Source organism: Bos indicus, chromosome 1 (assembly GCF_029378745.1).
Source record: "Bos indicus isolate NIAB-ARS_2022 breed Sahiwal x Tharparkar chromosome 1, NIAB-ARS_B.indTharparkar_mat_pri_1.0, whole genome shotgun sequence".
Lineage (NCBI taxonomy): Eukaryota > Metazoa > Chordata > Mammalia > Artiodactyla > Bovidae > Bos > Bos indicus.
Genome location: NC_091760.1, coordinates 143,378,515 through 143,400,845, shown reverse-complemented (window position 1 = coordinate 143,400,845; position 22,331 = coordinate 143,378,515). Strand labels below are relative to the sequence as shown.

At 53.2% G+C, this 22,331-nt stretch overlaps 1 protein-coding gene across 4 annotated transcripts in view; it reads right to left on the bottom strand.

Annotated features, from left to right (window-relative positions):
- Positions 1–22,331, bottom strand: part of PDE9A (phosphodiesterase 9A) — a 104,338-nt gene that overhangs the window by 13,809 nt on the left and 68,198 nt on the right. For 3 of the 4 annotated variants that reach the window (XM_019963052.2, XM_019963059.2, XM_019963076.2), the window contains 5 exons: positions 22,271–22,325; positions 21,342–21,412; positions 12,182–12,266; positions 5,452–5,533; positions 3,846–3,920 (listed from right to left, as the gene is read on the bottom strand). In XM_019963052.2, coding sequence (XP_019818611.2) covers positions 3,846–3,920; positions 5,452–5,533; positions 12,182–12,266; positions 21,342–21,412; positions 22,271–22,325 — 368 coding nt within the window. The remainder of the gene's footprint in view (positions 1–3,845; positions 3,921–5,451; positions 5,534–12,181; positions 12,267–21,341; positions 21,413–22,270; positions 22,326–22,331) is intronic. The other variant, XM_019963068.2, reaches the window with a different exon arrangement.

Genomic DNA, 22,331 nt, shown 5'->3' with positions numbered 1-22,331 from the left:
GGAGGGACAGTGACCAGATGAAGTGACGCTATCCCCAAATGACCACACTGGAAGTGACTTGACTTATTTATACACACAAGCACCCATCTCGATGGGTCAGGATCCTGGCCTGAGGTTCTGAGAGACACCTCCAATTCCCGCAGACCCTGCAAGAGCCCGAGGCTGGGAGCTGAGGAGCCGAGGAGTGGCGTTGACAGATACTCATCCATCCCAAACCCGTCTCTTCGGGCCCCCAGGGGCCCTGCTGGGACGCACTTTCTTATGCATGAACCAAAGTGTCTGGAAGGCAAACTTCCTTCTGGGGAGCACCGCCTCCCAAACCTCATTTCACTGAGCCGCCTTCTACAGAAATCCCCGTTCAACTTGATGTTGATTTTGCTTCCAGGCCCAGAGAGGATTTACTGTCACGGTTGCAATCTATTTAAATGCCACTCAGAACTTTGAAGCTTAATCAAGCCAAGAAGATTAAATGATCTTTAAAAAGTGAGAGCTTGACAAAGTGGGCTCTGCTTTCTGGGAGAAGAGCCCAGGGAGACGGGAGGTCTCAGAGTGGGGCTGACTTAGCATCACCTTAGCAGGACACCAGCCCCCGTCCCCCAGCTCCCCACCCTGGGACCCACATCTGTGCCCCTCAGCCCCAGTGCCGGCCCTGCCCTGGTGTCTGCACAGACTTCCTGTCTGCTCTGTTCACCAGGAAAACCTTCTCTTCCCAAAAAGGGTGTATTAAGGACTGAATCATGACCCTTCAATCAAGCTGTTGAGGCCCTGAGTTCCCCGTGACTGTGTTTGGAGAGAGGACCATTAGGGATATAATTGAGGTTATGCAAGGTCACTAGGGCAGGCGCTAATCTGCTAGGACAGGTGTCTTTATGAGAGGAGATCAGGACACAGACACGCACAGAGGGACGCCCGTATGAGGACACAGGAGGAGAAGGCTGTCGACACGCGGAGGAGAAAGGCCTCGGGAGGGACCAGCCCTGCCCACACCTGGATCTCGGAGGTCGAGCTTCCAGACCGTGAGAAAACAGGTTTCTATTTAACCCCCAAGTCTGCGGCATTTGCTATGACAGCCCCAGCAGACCTATTCAGGGAATACAGCTGAAAATCCACTTTTTCTTGTTACAAAATATATGAGAACTAGAAACACTGCAATTTAGAAGTTTTGCAAATCCAATCCTACAATGAAGGGTCAATGAGCTGGCCACGGAAAGAACACCTCTGGAAGCAAAGACTTGCGTGGCATCACAAAGAACCCACTTAGGAAACTGGAAAACGCCCCAGCCCTGCAGTGGGGGCCCGGGAGGACGTCCAGACGGAAAGTCCTTGAAGGGGCCACATGCTGGTCTTCCTTGAGGGGACAGCCCAGACACAGACTGGGTGCCAAGGTTTGGAAACCGGGGCTTTGAAGGAGCCCTTGACAGGACATGGGGAGTGCAGGGTCCTGGTGTGAGGGCAGGAGGGCTGGTGTCCAGGCTGGTGGCCGGGTCACCCCAGCTTGGCTGGCAGCATGAGCACCTAGTCAGGGTCTAGCCATCCAGAGCTGCTCATGCCCTCACCGTCCTGGATCAGAGGGGCTGTAGCTCTGACACCCCTGCTCCCCGCCACACCGGCCCATTCGCGGCTGCAGGCAACCCCGCAGAGCTGAAATGTTTGCTGTGAAATCAGTCAAGAGGCGGAGGTGATCAGCAGATGAAACCATCTGGCGCCACTTATGTGGTGGCTTCAGAGCAGGAGGGATGCGTCTGTACATCTGCTCCCATTACGGCAGCTGTGGACGCTGCAGCAGGTCCTGGGCTGGCAGCTGGGTGATGGTGAGCGTGGAGGACACATGAGATGACAGCGAGGTCCCGCAGCCTTCAAGGCAGGGCTGGGCAGATGCAGAGCTGTGGGGGCACTCAGAGGCCGGCCCTTGAGAGAGTGGAGCAGCGTGAGGTCATCTCCCCGTCTGGTCTGTGATCAGAGGACGCTGGGCTGGGCCCTGGGTGATGCAGGGCGCATCACCCCTGCGTGGAGGGGGGTCAGTGAACCACCACCACCCGGGAGCTCTGATTTCTCGGGGGGTGGCCAGATGCAGTGCTGGGGGCCACTCGGGCTGCTGAAGCTTTCAGATGTGTACTTGTACCTGTTCACCTTTGCTGCTCATTCTCCAAAATTCACGGCACCCCCAGAGGCCAGGGCTGCTGTCTGTGAGCACTTCTGGTTTGCCACCTCGGGCAGGGAGACACTTTACAGAAGCAATGGAACCCTCCCCAGGCTCCCTGGGGGTGTGGAGGTGTGCTGGTGAAACCCTGGGGCTAGATGACGGCCTCTCAGGCCAAGCACACCTGCAGGGGGTTGCCTCCCTCTCCTTAGCCCTGCCCTGCCAGCACCTGCGCATACATCCCACAGGTGGAGTGATGAGGGCAGAGAGGCGGCCTCCCCCTGGTGGATGCGGGGATCCTTCCACCTCTGACACAAAGGTGGAGCATTCCCTCTCTGGCCACAAGCAGCCTGTGTTCTGTGGAGACAGGAATGGCAGGGTTCTGCCATCAGGACCCCAGCTTTGCTCTTTCTCCCTATGGGCGGAGGTCAAAATGACTATGGGGAGCGTGAGATGTGCTCAGAGCAGCACTTGCCCACCTGCTGGAAACAGGGGTGCGTGTTTTAAGTGCCCATGGGCCCACTTGCTCATGGACAGGCCAACAGGGTCCCCTGTTCAGCGCGAGCTACTGGGACAAGAGGTCGTCACGCTTTTCTTGGAACACCTGACTCTTCTCCTCCTGCCCTGCTTCCCTCCACCACGTCTGTCTTCAATCAAGCACTGATCCGGCAGGTGACACTTACAATAGCCCCTCCTCCCTGAGCCCCCAGCTCCAGTCCTGCATGCTGGTTGGTTGGACGTTTTGGAGCATCCGTGCCATCCAGCTGCTCTTCTCAGGGTGGACCGGGTTGGGTGGAGGCGAGATCTGTGCTTCCCCGCCCCTCTTGCTGGGGCTTTTCTTATCCCAGGAGACCACGCGAGTGACAGTGGTTCACGCAGGAGAGTTCAGGGTGCATGATCCATTTCCTGGACCTGCAGGGAAGTCGCTCTGCTGCCCTTGTCCAAGAGCATGAGCCTTTCTGCGCTCCTGCATGACTGAAAAGCTGGAGAGAATCTGCTGCTTTCAGCGGCCTGAGGTCTATGTGGCTTTGTGATTTCTTGGGGTTCAGAGAGAGGAGGGTGTATCTGACATTATTAGGTAATAGATTAAACAAACAGCAATCTCCATGCCTGTGTTTTCTCAGCAAAAGGGAAATTTAAAAGAACTGTCACGTGGTAAGAAGCCACTCTGAGTCCTTGAAGGCTTCCCTGGCGCCTCACGTGGTAAAGCATCCACCTGCCAATTCAGGAGACCCAGGTTCGATCCCTGGCTTGGGACAATACCCTGGACAGAGGAGCCTGGCAGGCTGCAGTCCAGGGGTCACAAGTCAGACACGACCGAGCGACAGATCATGGGTTCTCGAGTCCTCATGGCTCCCCAGGCTGACCACTCTCAGCGGGACCTCAAGTGGGAGCCCCCTCCTGAAATAATCCCGAAGCCTGGAGGCTCACTCCCACGGGGGCTCGGCAGCTGCCCTGGGGGATCAGGATGCGGCCCGGTGGGGGGGTGTGGGGGCGTTTCTGAGCAGCCAGATCCTGGTGTTAGGCACTGCTGCTCACATGCTCCTTGGTTCTGGCTCAGGGCCTTCCCGAGCCCAAGGGGCAGCCTGGCTGCAAAACTGGGGAAGCAAGCTAAAAGGAAGAGAAGAGAGAGGAGAAGAGGGATGGGGATGCCTCCCATCTGGTCCCTGAGGCTGGCGCCCATTCCGATGGCTCTCGCACTCACCTCATTGGGCTCCCAGAGCCAGACGTCGAAAGTGGGCTTCCGCAGGGCGTCTATGGTCTCAGGGGACAGCAGGTACTGGAGGGACAGGGAGCGGTGTGAGCTGGCTCCGGCCTCTGTGCTGGACAAAGGCCTGCCACGCCTTCTCCATGTCGTCCCAACCCGTCTCAGGACACCTGGGTCCATTCTCAAGGCCACACCCACGAGAGTTCTGGAGGGGACGACGCTACAGGGACGGACACCCCACCGGTGGGGGCTGGGGCTGGGGGAGTGCTTTAGGACTGACCGAGCAGGGGCCGAGGGGGCATCTGGGGGAGACACAGTGTTCACCCCTGATCGTGGTGGAGGGCATGTGACCATGTAAGCCCGTCACCCTTGACAGTGCTCCACACCTGCAGAGGGTGATTGTGACTGCGTGCTAGTGACATCCCTAGAAACCTGACTTTAAAAAATACAATAAAGTGAAATCGAGGGGGGAAAAATGGGCATACATTCACATACTGGCTAAGAAGCTATTCTGAGGTTTGTTTTTGGAACCTGTCACTAGTTCAGCCGTGGGCTGTAACAACACAGCTTGTGGGTTCTATGGAACACCAGAGTTTAGGTTACATCGTCAGAGGAAACAGCAGACCGTAGACACGGTGTTTGGGATTAAATCCAGTCATCGCCCAGGTCTTTCTCTTTGTGTTTTTAGAAGGAACTCCTGTGGAAGATGGGTGCCTTTTGTTCAGGACCCAGGCTGGGCCTTGTGACTCCCAGGGCAGGGTCCCAAGGCGTGGGTCATGTATTCCTATGGGAAAGGGCACTTGGGTCCACGTGATGACCTTGGACAACATTCAGTGTGTCTTTCATATCCAAGTCAGGGAGACCCCTGGCAGCTCTGGAAGGCTCTTTGCTGCTGTGGGAACGGTGGCGGGTTGGGGGTTTGGCCTTGTGCATGGCCGGCAACCCCAGGCCCCTGCCCCCGTCTGGAGGATCTTAGTCTTGGCAAAGCCCAGATCTTAGTGGGCAAATATGTAAAACTCATCTGGGCCAGGATCCCGCTCAGTCTCCAGCTGAAGGCATTGTGAGATGGAGGACCACCATCATGGGACCCGTCTTTTGTAGCTGTTTTGAAGGCCTTCCCAATTTCCAGGGCATTGCCTGCTCTAATAAGGGCCTCTCTCCTGTAACTGATACATCCTCTGTGACCCAAAAGCAAAACTTCTCATACTAACTACATATTGTTCAGGGACGGGAGATGCAATGAAGCAGATTATAAATAATTTAGTTAAAAATGAAAGTTCTTTCAAGTAACACTTGAGTGTCAGAGCCGTTTGTTCATCGAGTTGGCGATGGGGGTTGGGAGGAGCTATGATCTCCTGGCAGTAAGCTGTGGTCTGGGACCACTTCTGCTAAACAAATGTCAACGAGAAAATATATTCTGCCTAAGAATAATAGAAGTGTGCCATGGCCAGGGCCTTGGCGAGAGCTGGCTTTGCAAATGTGCAGACTGCAGTGGGGCTGGGAGGCCAGGGCGGCCCTGGGTGGGGCCAGAGGTGGTGGGGGGGTGTGCCCTGAGGCTGTGGACACAGACGGTGGTTTCTTCACAGGCAGGCTGTCATCTTACCTTGGGGTAAGAGGGGACATCGCGTCGAGGCGTCAACTTCTTGTTGTTATCCAAAAAACTGTACTTGCAGGGACAGCTGGTCCTGAAGAGAAAAGCAAAGATTACTTCTGGCACCACCACCTTGGCCTTGGTGTCGCCTAGGCAGCTAACTGTGGGGACCTCATTGGAGCCCAAACAACAAACCCCAGAGTTGATGGGCATGCACACACTGCTATATTTAAAATGAGTAACCAACATGGTCCTACGGTATAGCACAGGGGACTCTGCTCAACGTCACGTGGCAGCCTGGACGGGAGCGGGGTAGGATGGATATATATATGTGCGGCTGAGTCCATTCGCTGCTCACCTGAATCTATCACCACACTGTTAATTGGCTTTACCCCAACACAAAACAAAAAGTTTAAAATACATAAAAAAAGAGTTAGTACATGAAGAAAACCTAGCACAGTGACCCGCACATAGTAGATTGTAAATAATATAATTGCCACTGCTAAAAAACACCCCAAACTCAATCCAACCTGAACCCCACAAACGCCTTTCATCTTATTTGTTCCAGAAAAATAAGCCACAGAGCCAGAGATGTGTCACTGCTAAACCCCAAGGACCCCTGCTGGACCTCTTGAGATGATACTGAGCTCTCAGAAAACACGTCATCTTCACTTTAGAGAGGCTTCTAAAAATCTTTTTCTCATGATGTGGGTAAGACACGTTTACTCTAAAAAGCTAAAAAACCATAGAAGTAAAGTTAAAAAACTAGGAAGTCCCATTTTACCCACTTCTTTCCTCTAAATCTCACGCCTGGAAATGCCTTCTGTTAAGTTCAGGGCATCCTTCCAGAACCTTCCTCGGCATGGACACACACGGGCAGCCCCCGGTCCTTCTCAACAAGGGTGGAATTGTACTGAGCTCGCTCTCTGGCAGCTTGCCTTTTCCACTAACGTGTCACAGACGCACTGCTGATGTTTTAGAGAGCTCAACCTCATCCAAAAGCACATCCTCCTTGGGCGCCAGGGTGTGGTGGACCACAGGCCATCAACCCCTCCCATGAAGGACTCCGAGGATGCCCCGCCTTACACACACGCTGAACGTGCTGTCTGACTCCGTTTCATCATTTAACGTCGAGGCAACAAGAACGGAACAAATGGAGCCCGCTGGTTTTGGAGGGAAGCCCCCTTCTAACGTCAGGGCCGAGTGTGCTGGCCTGTGGGGACATATCTGGGGGCTGCTCCAGGAGACCTGGGCACCTTAACTCCTTTTGAAGGAACTCCCAGTCCCCCAAAAACAGGGAACCTGGGGGGTGTCTAAACTCTGCCCCTCTCATGCCTTGTGTGAGAGTCCCAGACAGGGGGTGGGGCCAACACAGAAGCCCGTGCAGCTCTATAGATAACGTTTCATCTCCTGGGAGAGCAATTCATATTGTATTGTAAAAGCCATAAAGAAACTCATATCCTTTAAGCCGCAAGCCTCCGCTGGGGAATTTACTTTAAGAAAAGAATTAGATGCAAGCAAAGGGCTCAAAGGTAGTCACCACAGCGTTATCTATTGCTGCAAAAACCAAAGTAGAAGCTACCTGAAAGTCCCCCAGTGGGAAATAATTTAAATCATTACAGTACCTCGACAGGGAGGTCTGTTATGTCATCTCTAATTACAAGTATTATGTGAAGCCAGGGAATTTGGGGTGAAAAGGGAAAAAGAAACGTTGCCTACAGTATATCCTGAAAAGTAATAGAGAACAATTTACCAAGAAAAGAACCCATTCATTTGGTGAGTGAGAATGCGTGCTGGACCAAAGCCTTCAGAATGTCTGAGGCTGCATTTTGATCTATTGATTGTTTACAATTCTGTAAGTGTAAAAAAAATTACAACGCGGTATTTCATAGTTGTTTTTCAAAACTGGGTCTCTGTACACAGAACATCTGGGAAGCTCTGGACTGGATTTCAGCTGGGAGCACTGTGGTTGCTGCAGTTATTACCGACTCTTCCCCACCACCAGTATCGTCTGCAGGTTTGACGAGGAGGCTACACCACGTGCAAACTCAGAATAACACGCCTGCTCCTTTTTGGAAAAAGAGGCTCACTGTGATCTTCTCAGTGTCCCACTGCTTCTTCCCTCCACCCGATGCCTGGGAGAATCATCCAAGGTGCTTAGGACAGCTTCGTGTGTGGAGGGAGATTTTAAGACAGCGTGAGCAAAAGAGCAACAGTGAACCAGGAAAACGCGCCCACCAGACGATGTCTGGGGTCGCCCTTGTACACAAGAACTTCCACTGACACACGTCTGAGCAGTGAGAGCTGGTCTACGCTCTGAAGACCACACGCAGCATTGTCATTATTCTTCTCGTGCTTTTAACCTCTTCTGAACCAACATCTGCACGCGTGCTGGGCAGGCTGGTTGTGCACCTTTCCCAGGAGGGCTTTTGCCATCCAGGATGGTTTGACTGCTGGGATCTCTCTGCTTGCTCGAAAACCCCAGCATTGGGAGGTCCTGCCAGGGCCTGCCCACGTCAGCAAGGTGCCCCTGCCAGCTCCCTCTGTGCCCGTTGCCACGGGAACCAGCATCCTCCAGCTGACAGAGCCTCTGGCATGGTGTCTCTCCTTTTCTATTTGGGGCGGGTTTTTGCTTTTGTGTTCTGTGCTCCCAGCCCTCCCTCTCCTGGGGCTCAGCCCAGTGGTCAAGGCCATGTGTTTGGGACAGAAGCAGAGACGGTGGGCTCCAGGGCCCTTGGATGCTGCCCTGAGGGTTCCCGCAGAGCCCCGTTGGGATGAACCTTCCGCTCCACTCTGTGGACACGTGCTCAGTGAGGTCGGACCTTGCCCTACAGCTGGGCGGGCGATTCGCCTTCTTTCCTCTTGGGGAAAAGCCAAGAGAAACCCAAGGCCTGGGTCTCAGGGGACTCCTGCCCGCTCCGAGGGTGTCTGTGGGTCTGAGTCTGATCCAACCCAACCACTATCCTGTTATTCCCTGGGGAAAGATGGTTTTGGTCCATGCAGACCCCTGGCTCCAAGGCCACACTGTGGTGTGCTCATGGGTGGGTGAAGGTGGTCATCACTTCAGACTCACTGACCACCTGAGCGGGTACAGAGCTGGGCTCACCCAGACTGGGACCTTTGTTCCTCTCTCAGCCTTGCCATAGGCAGGACCACTGCCCAGCTGGGCTGACATCGTCAGAAAGAGCTGCTCAGCCATGTGATCCCAGGTAACAAAGCTGGTCCCAGGTAACAAGCCAGGTCCCGGGATACTGAATGGCCTGACCCTCTGTGTGATTAGTTAGGATGGAACCCTGCCATCAACAGAGACTGAGGAGGGCGATGCAAACGACTTACCCTCTGTCTGAGTCAATTTCTCCATATAGAAAAGGGCAGGGCTGTTTGTACAGGGCACAGGAGGCCGCTGGGCTCCTGGGCCAGGGTCCCAGGTGGGTGATGCTGCTGTGGATCAGACCTATGCCCAGGAGGCTAGATTTCCTTCTTCCGATTGTGTTGCAATGTTTGAGACTTTATGCTACTCTATTTTTGAATGAAGAGTTACAATTACTCGTCTCTCACCTACATGGCTGCTGTGAAAACCTCTGGCTGAGATGACATCGCTCTAGACTTGGTTATGACACAGGGAGGGCGCCTCTTCGGATTACCGCAGCACTGTGAGCTCCAAGAATGCACTTCTGGCAGGGGGCGGCATACGGAAGGGGCTTCAACACTTGGATGAGCCCAGCTCTCTCTGCCCCAGAGGGGCACCTGCAGGGGACATCTCATCTCCCCTGTGCTCAGAGATCAGGTGGGTCTTCTCCACGTGGTGTGTTTTCTCCCCTTTGTGTCCTCATACCCTGAGGTCCTAATAGCACCTGTGGCTGTGACCTCATTTGGAACAGGGCTGTCACAGATGTAATGAGTTCAGATCGGCCATGCTGGAGGAAGGTGACCCCTCACCCAGTATGACTACTGTCGTTCAGTCACCAAGTCATATCTGATTCTTTGCCCCCACCCTCAGCCCCAACCTCTCCATCGACTGAGGCAGGCCAGGGTTCCCTGTCCTTCACTATCTCCTTGAGTTTGCCCAAGTTCATGTCCACTGAATTGGTGATGCCATCCAACCAACTCATTCTCTGTCACCCCTTCTCCTCTTGCCCTCAATCTTTCCCAGCATCAGGGTCCTTTCCAATTAGTCAGTTCTTCGCATCAGGTGGCCAAAGTATTGAGCTTCAGCTTCAGCATCAGTCCTTCCAGTGAAAATTCAGGGTTGATTTCCTTTAGGATTTACTGGTTTGATCTCCTTGCTGTCCAAGGGATGCTCAAGAGTCTTCTCCAGCACCACAGCTCATAAGCATCCATTCTTCGGGACTCAGCCTTCTTTACTGTCCAGCTCTCACATCTGTGTGAGTTGACGGGTGACAGGGGACACTTGGACAGAGATAGACACACACAGAGAAAGGCCATGTGGAGACAGAGGCAGACCCTGCAGTAATGCCCTGCAAGCCAAGGAGCCCCAAGAATCACCAACACCCCCAGAAGCTGGAAGAGAGGCCTGGAACAGGTCCCCCGAGAGCCTTCCTGGGGAGCCTGGCCTTCCTGACAGCTTTGGTTCAGATTTCTAATGCTCAGAACTGTGGGAAAAGAAACTACTGTTTTCAGCCCCCCGTTAGTGGTACTTTGTTACAGCAGCCGCAGGAAACTAACACAACCCGGGTGAAATTCTGATTTTTCTCTTGCGATCCGAATGGCCAGTGCGTGTCAGAGACCATACCGGAAGTACTGCCTCGCCCCTGCCCTCACTGGGCTCTGTACAGACGAGGGCGCCTGCAGCCTGGCGGGGGCTCGTGACTCACCCCGGCTGTTCCAGGGAGGTGGCAGGAGTCAGTCATTTGAGAAGGGATGAGAGGCTCCATATAAAACCCCTTCCTACCATGTGCACCTTCAACTAACCTGTGTGCTCAGTTGCTACATCATGTCTGACTCTTTGCAACCTCATGGACTGCAGCCTACCAGGCTCCTTTGTCGATGGGATTTCCCAGGCAAGGATACTGGAGCCGGTTGTCATTTCCTTTTCCAGGGGATCTAGTTTGGATCTTCCCAACCCAGGGATCAAACTTGCATCTCCTGTGGTGCAGGACTCTTTACTGCCGCGCCACCTGGGAACCAACTATACCTCAAAAAAGCCGACCTGTCTCGCACAAGTGCTCTGTGGGCTCCATGGATGCAACATGTTTGTGGGTGAGGCGATTCCACAGAGGGAAGGTGGGGGACGGGGCCCAGAGCACACCCCTGCCCCCTCTCGCTGCAGCAGACATGGCACTGGGCCACAGGCAGCCAGTCCCAGGCTGGTCTCAGAGAATCCAAACTGATGACAAGTATGACATGGACATGGCGTGGTCCTGGGAAGACATGCCCCCGAGCCCACCCCGAGGCTGCCAGCCTCACCACTCTCTGGCGGGACCACCAGCTTCCCTGTCCCCTCCTGGCCCAAAGGCCCCGCACTCAGCCACCCTCCCCACTAAGCAGGTTGCCCTCAATTTTGAAAATTCCAACAATGACCTACAGGGTGTCAGGCGGCCTTGTAAGACGATCCAGTGTGTTTGCACAGGGCTGTGAGTGGGCCCAGGAGTCCTGCTAAGTCCCATTAGGCCCAGTGTAACCTCAGGCACCCTAGTGGCATAGTGTTCTGGGGGTGACAGGCCACATCGTCACCACGCGGGCTCTGGACAGGTGACCGTGGGCATGAAGCAACCCCAGAGGGCAGACAGGCGGAGCTGGTCGCATCAGAAAGCACCCGGCACAACCCTGCACACAGTCCACACTCCATGCGTGCACCACATCCTGCGTCATCTCGGCCAACGGGGCATCTCCACCCCCAACCTGAACCTCTGCTTTGACCCCAGTTTGGCCAGGGGTCCCGCTGCACCCAAAACCCCACTCTCCAAGAAGTGCTTGGGGGTTTTTTTTCATGGATTTCGGCACCTTGGCTCCCCAGGGGGACGCATGGAGGGACACTCGTTCCGAGGGACAAGTGACTTCTGTGTCCAGACTGTGGTATTGCTCCCCCGACTGGCCACTCTGTGCTGTTGCTGCTAAGTCGCTTCAGTCATGTCCAACTCTGTGCGACCCCATAGACGGCAGCCCAACAGGCTCCCCCATCCCTGGGATTCTCCAGGCAAGAACACTGGAGCCGGTTGCCATTTCCTTCTCCAATGCATGAAAGTGAAAAGTGAAAGTGAAGTCGCTCAGTCGTGTCCGACTCTTAGCGACCCCATGGACTGCAGCCTACCAGGCTCCTCCGTCCATGGGATTTTCCAGGCAAGAGTACTGGAGTGGGGTGCCATCGCCTTCTCTGCGCTGTGGGGACGTCCATATGGAAGCGGGGCCTCTGGGGCCCCAGGACACGCGTCCTCTGGAAGCCAAAGACCCTTCTCCTTTAATTGGTCCCTTTTTCAAAATAATCGATGTCGACTTTGTTCAAGCTGAGAGTGTGAATCTTTACCATTTTCTGTGGGACGCTTCCTCTCTTCTTCTGTGACGTCATCCTCCCCGCCTCCCACGGCCATAAACTCTCTTTTATGAGAAGAAAGCTGTGTAACTGAAAAGCAGATCCCAGACGGTGCCCACTCAAGCCCAGCTGAACCAGATTCTTCAGCCTCGCTTCTGGGGAAAAAAAAGCCCAGGGCCCCCTCCACCCCATATGGCTACGCAGTGCTCTCCCCCAGCCGTCTGCCTGCGCCTCCCCCGGCGCAGACCTTACCTGTTGCTTCTGGCTGCCAGCTCCTCCCTCATCTTTTTAATGTCACTCTTGCATTTCTCAATCTCCACCACTTTTAGTCCTTCCACTGGGGGCCAAGAGAAACACGGGGTTACCATGGATACATGCGGAGGATGGGGAGGCTGGTAACTGGGGGTTCGCCCACGGCTCCCATGTCCCCTGCTGGGCGGGAAGGAGGGGAGGCTGGCTCAGACACTGGTTCCCACTCCCGCCCACCCTGCTGATTCTCTGGCCTCCCACTCACTCAGCTGAAACACAGCTGCCCCCAGACACACGCCTGTTCATCGCATTCAGGCCCATGGGCCCTCTAGGATGGAAGCCCCTCCCCCGCCCCTCTCCATGAATCTCCACTCTGCCCTCACCCACTTCTTGCTTTCTCTCCATATCCCTAAGCACCAGCTGAGGATCTGGGACAGAGCGTCTTTTATCCCCCAAAGAAAAAGGGGGTTATGTGTTCCCACGGTATTAAAATGCAATGGAAGGTTCAGGGGGCAAAATCACAGCTTCCCAGCAAGAATGGAAATTTCATTAAGATAAGGAGCTTTGCACTTTAAGATCCTGTAGAGCAGTTAACCAGGAGAAGTCCACACCTGAAATGGTGAGAAACGAACAGGCCAGGAGGAGGACCCCAGGCTTGGTCATACTTCCGGGGTGCTGTGGCGAGGAGGGGTCCCTTAAGTCAGCACACTACTAATTTGTTTTTCATCAAAGGATGAACTGGCGCTTACACCCACAAGCGAGTATTCAACTTCAAGACATACACACTTGGCAGGTGCATATTTAGCCCAGAAATGCTGCCAGCTTTGGAAGGGCTTTCAGACTAGAGTCAGTTCATAAGAAATAAAAAAGATGAGCTTTGTTACTTTGTAATCACACCTCAATTTTTATGCAAAAAGATACTACCCACGATGCCACTCATCCCCCTTTTCATGGAGCGTGGCTCTGAATATGGCTAAAAATAAAATGCAGATGATTTCTAAAAGAAAAACAAAGCAGCTCGGTGACTTCCGCTGGTTTCCATTAATCCCCTCCCGCCGGGAGGAGCTGTCAGCAGCTCTGGAGCTCATGGGGGTGGAAATTTTCCCAGCACTGCCCTGGGCAGACAGGCAGGAACTAGAACCTCCCTGGGCAGGTTTTCTAAGCATTTCAGGGTCAGGGGCCAAGCGGGGGCCAGGCTTTGTGAAACCACGGCGTCCTTCCGTTTATGTGGCAGGAATCTGGAGGATCTGATCTGTGAATCAGGTCCTGGTGACCTGCTTCTCTGCCATGTGGGATGCCAAGGCAGAGGCTCAAAAACCACCTCCTCCCTTTTGTACCAGGACGCGGGGCAGTGAGGTGGAGGGGGTGGAGGAAACGACATCAGTACTCCGAGCTCCCTCTGGGACCCCGCATCCTCCTTTGGGGTAGGATGCTCTCAGTCGTTTCTTGCACCACGCTGTTAAGAGATGGACGGAGGCTTGGGTCCACTCCCAAGAAGTTAGCAGCACACGTCGTAAAGGTTTGCATTGGGACCAGGAGCATGCACCCGCCCAGGGCACTCCTCAGCCTCGGTCCCACTGCAAGACGCTCACCTCTCGGAGGAGGGGACCATGATGCAGCCGTGTCTGTCACTGGGACATACAGTGGAGTCAACAGCAGTGGCAGGAAGGGGCCCAGGAAAGGGTTGCTAACACGTGAAGGGCAGAAAATTTCAGAAAGGGGAATACAGCTGGAGAAGGGACCTGGCATGTGACACAGACTTGGATCCAAAAAGGGAATCCATGTGGGGAAGAGACAGACCATGCTGTATAGTCCAAACAGGGCATCGGTGCCCTGCCAGTCAGGGTCCATGGATACACTCGTTATGTTTCCAGCATCACTTTTCTGAATACAAAATAACCTATGACTACTACAGAAAATGGAGCAAATACAGGGCCTATCAAAGAAGAGTATTTAAAAATGTATCCATGAGCCCATTGGGCCAGAAGAGAATTCATTTACTATTATATGGTGTTGGAGAAGACTCCTGAGAGTTCCTTAGACTGCAAGGAGATCAAACCAGTCAATCTTAGGAAATTAATCCTGAATATTCATTGGTGGAGAAGGAAATGGCAACCCACTCCAGTATTCTTGCCTGGAGAATCCCATGGACAGAGAAGCCTGGTAGGCTACAGTTCATGGGGTCGCTAAGAGTCAGACACGACTGAGCGACTTCACTTTCACTTTTCACTTTCATGCACTGGAGAAGGAAATGGCAACCCACTCCAGTGTTCTTGCCTGGAGAATCCCAGGGACGGGGGAGCCTGTTGGGCTGCCGTCTATGGGGTCGCACAGAGTCGGACACGACTGAAGTGACTTAGCAGCAGCAGCAGCAGCAGCATTCATTGGAGGAACTGATGCTGAGGCTGAAGCTCCAATACTTTGGCCACCTGATGCCAAGAGCCAACTCAGTGGAAAAGACCCTGATGCTGGGAAAGACTGAAGGCATGAGGAGAAGGGGATGACAGAGGATAAGATGGTTGGACGGTATCACCAACTCGATGGAGATGAGTTTGAGCAAGCTTCAGGAGATAATGAAGCACAGGGAAGCCTGGAGTGCTGCAGTCCATGGGATCGCAAAGAATCAGACACGACTGAGCGACTGAACAACAACAACAACATATTATATATGTGTGTGTGTGTGAGTGTATCCTTCCAGGCATTTCTCTCCCATCTCCATGCATTCTTAATATCTATCTATTTACTCTTATTTTTAAAAAGACAGGAGATTTTCCTGTCAATCCAGTGATTAAGGCTTCGTCTTTCAATGCAAGGGTCCCAATGCAATGCAAGGACCTGGTTGGGGAGCTAAGATCCAATATACCTTGAAGCCAAAAAACCAAAACATAAGATAGAAACAATACTGTAACAAATTAGATAAAGACTTTAAAAATGATCCACATCAAAAAAATTTCTTAAAAAAAAAAAACAAATTTGGGGATCATGCCACTCTGTTTTCTCATTTGCTTTTTTCCATCATCAAGGTCAAGGATGCTCCTGTTAGCAGCTGCCCACTAGCTCATGGCTCTTGGTGGCTGCCTGATGTTTGATCGAATGGATATTGGAATTGATGTAGATCAGATTCCTTGGCCATTTATTGGGGGTGATGTTAAGATTCAGTCTTTTGGGCTACATGGTATGATATCACTTATCTGAATCTCAGAGATTCAGAATTTACGGCAAAGATGTTTATGAAATGAAGCCTGGTTGCCGAGGAAATTGACGGTGAGCAATGAGATGGCAAAAAGTGCATTCATCAATGGACGAGAAAACAACATGTCATGGGATTAAAGGGCCAGAGCACAGGGAGGAAGCCGGGAGGTAGCAAAGCTCCAGAGCACAGGGAGGAAGCTGGGAGGCGATGGGCGGATGCAGGCACGCATAGATCTGGGGCAGCCCCTCCCAGGCCTCGCTGGACACCAGGATCCCTTTTGGAAGATCCTGGGGGAGCGAGAAGGCCAACTGTGCTGGGCCTCCCCCAGGTCCTGTGGCCACCCAGTGAGGCCCCATGGTGGGGATGGATGTCAGCTGCCCACATCTCGGCCCACTCATCAGTCCCAAACTTTAAACACAGGTGGCACAGACCAGAGCCCCAGACTAGCGGCCTGAGCATCACATGGACTCTGCTGGCCTCTCTCAGACTTAAAAGCAGCCCCATGGGCCTTGGCAGGTCACAGCCACCCTGGAGGAGAATGTTCAGGAATGATTTGCTAAGAGGGATGCTGGCTTCAGGAATGGGGCCTCAGTGGGCAGGAGCAAGAGGGTGGTCACGGAGGCAGCTCTGTCCTGTTCTCTCCTCCCTCCAGCCCCATCGGGCTCTCCTGAGAGGCTACTGTGGGCAGGCCAGGCCCTGGTGAGGCTGCAGAGCTTTGAAAATTGTTTACAGACACGTAGGAATAGAGCCGTGTTTCAGCATTTCTGCCAAGAACTCTGCTAAGGAATTTGCATAACGCACATTTCCTGAGTGACAAAAAGAAAAGCAAGGTTTGCTTTCAGTCTTCTGGGTTGTTCGCTTGACCTGGCTGTAAACTCAGGCCCCTGGGGCCAGCTCTCCAGTCTTTAGGTTTGGGGCCAGGCCTGGGCAAGGACTGTAAACCGCCAGGCTCCTCTGTCCATGGGGTTCTCTGGGCAAGAATGCTGGAGTGGGTTGCCATGCCTTTTTCCAGGGGATCTTCCTGATCCAGGGATGGAGCTCGGGTCCAGGTGGCGCTAGTGGTAAAGAATCCAGCTGCCGATGCAGGAGACATGAGACACAGGTTTGATCCCTGGGTCAGGGAGATCCCCTGGAGAAGGTAACTGTCACCCACGCCAGTATTCTTGCCTGGAGAATCCCACGGACAGAGGAGCCTGGTGGGCTACAGCCCATGAGGTCGCAAAGAGTCAGACATGACTGAGTGACTAAGCAGGTGGCACGCACGGGCAGGGACAAAGGCTGGATGGGAGCAGGGCTGCCCTGTGCCTGCAGGGTGCCTGGGCCTGTCCTGCAAATAAGAAGAAAGGGAGGGAGGGAGGGGGGTGCCCTGGACGGTTCACCTCCAGCCGGGAAGCAAGAGGAGGCCCTGGGTGTCCTGTGTTTACAACACCCTTCCACCTAAGCAAGACCCCAGCCTCCCAAAGAAGGAAAACATTCTGTAGAAAAGGAAGGAAAGCCTTGAAGGTGAATTAAGAGCTACAGAAAAGTTTATATTTGACTCCAAAAAATTAAACACTTGAGAAGGTTAAAAAAAAAAAGCAGGAAATTCCTTTCAAACACAAGTCAAACCAATGTAATGTGGTTTACAGATAGGCAGTTCTAGCTGGTCCCTCTCTGGACCTCAGAAGCAGAGAACAGTCAGCAGCAGCTCAGACACACCAGACACAGCGCGTATGCGTGTGAGCATGGCGCACATGTCTGTTCACATGTGTATGTATGTAAGGGTTTGTGTATTTTTGAGTATATGTGCCCCTGTTTCTGTGTGTGTCTACATGTATGGGTGTGTGTGTGCCTCTGTGTGTGTGTGTGTGTGTCCACGTCTGGCCGGGCCAATTGGAGCAGCCTGGCAGCCTTCACAGCTGGCTTGCTTCTGGCGGCAGTGCAGGGTCGGGACTGACCTTCTGAGAGGCTGGGGTGACCAGTTCCCCAAGTGACTGATGGCAGAGGTCTGACTGCCAACTGTCCAGAGGGCCTCCACTGTCCACTTCCAGGGTCCCTGTGATGTCTTTGCGGGAGGCACAGATGCTACGTCTGGGCGGCTCTTTGGAACTCATACCCCCCTGCCCCCGGGGGCTCAGCTCAGGTGAGGCAACTGTGGTCATTTCCGTGTTAACGGTGGAGCCTGGCGAGCCTGGGAGCAGTCAGCCACAAGCACCAGGAGAGGCCGGGCCTAAAGCCAAGTGGAGTTCAAGCGGCACAAGAACCAACTCCTGCAGTGTGTGAACCCGCCACTCCTGTGCACGACGGGCAGCCAGGAGGAGGTGGGGTGCTGGGGGCTGACATGGGGAGAGGTACTAAAATGGGGCTGGGGTAACCCGCTGCCCAGAGTGCCCCCCACCCCAACGATCCAGCTGACCAAAGCACCTAGAACCCTAACCCTGACCCTCTCTTCCCCCTGAGAAATGCAAGCCCCCTCCATCTCTCCCATGCAGGGCCCAGGCCTCCGGTGCTAGGATGAATACAACTAGTAAAAACACGAGTAACCGCGATGTCGTGGAGCTGGACCGTGTCTTCCAGGTCACCTGTGTGCATGTGTGTGACTTCTGTGATTCACACAAGAGCCCTAGGAGGAGATTCGAGCTAGTTCTGGAGGATTTGGGGCAAGGACAGACCAGGGGGAGACGGTTACCAGGGCTCTGTCCTTTAACGGTTCTCAATCCACGAGCCACTTGAAGGCAAAATACAGACACTTCTCTGCCCGATTGCTGCTCTCACGGCCAGAGACCGGAAGCCCTCGGTCTCACAGCTCTCGGCAGGAGTTCTGAAAATTAATTAACGGCCTCTTTAACCCGCCAGTGTACAAAGAATGGAAGGCCTGGAGCTGGCTTCTGTGCAGGGAGGGGCCAGTGGAGCTGGAAGAGAGGAGGATGAAGCAGGAGGCACCTGCTGCCCCCGTCCACCCGCCAGGCATCTGCTCTCCAGGTGGTGACTGGAAGACGGCTCTTCTCTGTAAGTGCAGGCAGTGACTCAGCAGTGAACGCTTTTTGTGATCTCTGGCTGAACCACTTCCCACATGTGGACAGTTCTACCCCATGGGGCTTGGTGGGAAGTGGGGCTTGCCTTCCACTGCAGAAGATGAAACAGCGAACGCTCACAGCAGTGGGTTGAATTGTGCCCCCGTAAGAGACAGGCAATGACATAGGGAAAAGCTATGACGAATCTAGAGAGCGTAATAAAGGTCTGTCAAGTCAAAGCTATGGTTTTTCCAGTAGTCATGTACGGATGTGAGAGGTGGATCATAGAGAAGCCTGAGTGCTGAAGACCGATGCTTTTGAACTGTGGTGCTGGAGGAGACTCTTGAAGGTCCCTTGGAAACCAAGGGAGATCAAACCAGTCAATCTTAAAGGAAATCAACTCTGAATATTCATTGGAAAGACTGATGCTGAAGCTGAAGCTCCAATCCTTTGGCCACCTAATGTGAAGAGCCAACTCATTGGAAAAGATCCTGATTCTGGGTAAGATTGAAGGCAGGAGGAGAAGGGGATGACAGAGGATGAGAAGGTTGGATGGTATCAATGACTCAATGGACATGAGTTTGAACAAACTCCAGGAGATGGTGAAGGGCAGAGGAACCTGGCGTTTAGCAGTCCATGGGCTGCAAAGAGTCGGACGTGACTGAGCAACTGAAGAGCAACAACAAAGGGAGAGGCTCACATCCTGATCCCCAGAATGCAAGTGTGACTCTGTTTAGGAAACGGATCCTGAGATCAGATCGTCCTGGGTGAGGGTGGGCTCAGAATCCACAGAGAGGTGCCTGATGCGGGAAGGTAGAGGGAGACCTGAACACAAAGGAGGGCAGGGGGAGGCTGAGTGCAGTGACAGCCACATGCCAAGCCCGCGGGCAGCCTGGGAGCCACAGCAGGCTCAGGACAGGGCCCCTCCGGGAAGAACTGGCCCCGCGGCACCGTGACCTCGGCATCTGGCCTCCAGACTTCGGGAGAATTCATTCCTGTTGTTCCAACCCCCTAGTTTGGGTGTGTTGACATGACAACCACGGGAAACAAACATACTCAGTTTCTCTGGCCTTCCCTGCAGTGGGCAGGGGTAGGGGGTGGGGTGTGTGTGTGTGTGTGTGGGTGTGTGTGTGTATGTGTGTGTGCATGGGGTCCACTCTGCCCAGACTCTGGATCTGCAGCTGGTGAACAGAGAAGAAGCCTGATGTTTGCAGCAGTGGCCATGAGCCGTGGGGGTCCCAGCACTGATCTTAGGGTGCGGGGGATACTGTATATCTGGGGCTCAGATCTGCCAGATTCGAGTCTTCACATCATCAGCTCTATGTGGCGTATGGGGCACTGCTCCTGATGAACAGCTACTGAGGAGCCTCGTCCTGACACTCTCAGTGCCCAGGGGACCCCCCCCCAAATCCCTAGGAGGCAAAACCTCTTTTCTGCTCGATGCAGCCACGACCAGTGTCCGTGGCAGTGGGTACAAGGCCAGCTGCCTCAGCAGCTTTCTAACCTGCTCTTCCTCAAGCCTCCCCTCAAATCCCCAGCTCCTCATGGTGAAAGGTGCTGATGAAAGCCCTAGGACCTCAGGGCTTGTTGTTCAGTCTCTAAATTTTGTTCAACTCTTTGCAACCCCATGGACTGCACAATGCCAGGCAACCCTGTCCTTCACTATCTCCCGGAGTTTGCTCAAACTCATGTCCGTTGAATTGATGATACCATCCAGCCATCTCATCCTCTGTTGACTCCTTCCCCTCTTTCCCTCAATCTTTCCCAGCATCAGTCTTTTCCAGTGAGTCAGTTCTTCCTATCAGCTGGCCAAAGTGTTGGAGCTTCAGCTTGAGCATCAGTCCTTCCAATGAATATTCAGGACTGATCTCCTTTAGGATTGACTGGTTTGATCTCCTTGCAGTCCAAGGGACTCTCAAGTCTTCTCCAACACCACAGTTCAAAAGCATCAATTCTTCGCTGCTCAGCCTTCTTTATGGTATTTACTTTTCCAATTTGCTGAATGAACTCAAGCAGGTCACTTAATCTCTTTGGCTTCTTCACTGTCAGTGGGGAAAACAGAACTGTTTTGCAGCTCTAATGATCAAATGGATTTAAAAAATGCCGCTGCACTTTGAAGAGGGTGACTGTAAATCACGATTCAAGTTCTTTAGGCGAACTGGTTTTGGACACAATCGTGATTTTTTTTTTTCTTGGAAAAAACCAAGCAGTTCATACAAGGTATGAAAAGTGACCTTCAATGAGTTAGCCAGGTAGAGGCTGTGATGCCATCCCGATAGCCTCACGTCTAGAGTCTGTTTACTCACTCCGCAAGTCAGTAAATGCAGTGCCCAGGAGCCATTAACCTTGACACTAGCCTTGACACTGACAAAGAGCCATCTCTTTGGGCCCTGGGCGGGGAATTGTGGACCACAAGGAATTCAAGCACTGCCCCTTATTTTACGGATGGGACACAAAGGGTGACTGACTGGAAGCTGTTATCTTCTGGAGTTTTAGCTACTTGGTCACTGAGTCAGGACTTGGTGGTCATTAAGTAGACATCTTCCCCTAAAATTGTGAAACCAGAGAGTATGGGTTGGTGTGTTCTCATTTATGTAGAAAGGGACACACACAAGCTGTTCTGCAGAGGTTCCTCTCTGGCGGGGCCCGGTCTAGGAAGCCCCGTGGTCTCCTCTGTGTTCCTCTGTGCCACCATGACACATACCATGTGATGACATGCACCGGATTGCAAATTACTGTGTACTTCTAACACGTTGCGAGTTACTGGGTTACTTTTAAAACAGAATAAAACGCTTAAGATTTATCACTCTTCTAGCCTTCGTTAACTTCAAAGGTAAGTACTGAGTATTTCACAGAGACAAAACATTCGTTCTCAGCCTCACCTCCCCTGCCACCATCACGCACCACAGCTCAAGTGGCTTAATTTAAACTGAGGTTAAAAGACACATCAGCGAAAAGACATCAACATGCCACTCACATTCGACGCGTTTCTCTAGCACTGCCAAGTGATTTGCAAATTCAGCTTTCAGCTCATTGATTTTAAAAGCTCTGGGAAGGAAAAAAACAAAACAACATAACTTCTCAAATTCTCCAAGTTAAAGTTGGTTCAGTCAACATCTGCCGGCTCCTTGCCACGGTGAGGCCCACAGGTGGGCTGGTAAGGGATCCAAACAGAGGAGTTGCTTTTAAGGAACTGATGGGAGGCAGTGGGGAGGAGGAAAAGGATACACTCTGGAATTATCTCGAAGGTGTATTTTCCAAGACCAGAACACAGAGCGGGCATGATTACTCCCCATACCTGGCCAGTGAGCAGATACTCTCTGGGGAGGACCTGGGTTCTCTGCTCACCACTGGCATGGACCAGCACTCACCCCTCCACACACACACACCCTGTCCCGCTGGGCACAGACCACCTTAGGCAGCTGGTGTGCCCTTCTCTGGGATCCAACCCATTCAGTTCAACAACTTTAAGGAAATATGGCTTCTCCCCATTTCAACTACCTGAGGGGCAGTAAGATGCCATGGAAGGTGACTGAGAAAATGCAAAGCATCGACTCCAGAACCGGCAGCATAACTCAGAATGAAGAGTGAGCCAGAGATCCACACAGGATCTCTATGCTGCCAATTCCCGTAGGCTGAAGTCCTCGCCCCAGAAGAGCCCCTGAGGACATTCTCAGCAACACGGGTTCTTACTCTGAAAGCACCAGCAGGCGAGCATTTCCTGGGCCCCATGCATGCTGGCTTAGTTACAGAATTCCCCAAAGGACCCCACCGGGCAGGTAGCTTCTCTGGGGAAGTGATGGATGAGAGCCCACCGGCTGAGATAGCCTCACGGCAACGGGCCCACCCGCCAAGAAGAGAAAGAGTACCCAGCCCCGGAAAGGATGCATCCAGAAGATTCTGTACCTTGAGAACTGCTCCGCCACCTGGGTCAGCACGTTCTGGATCAGTTCTTCTTTCTCTGCAG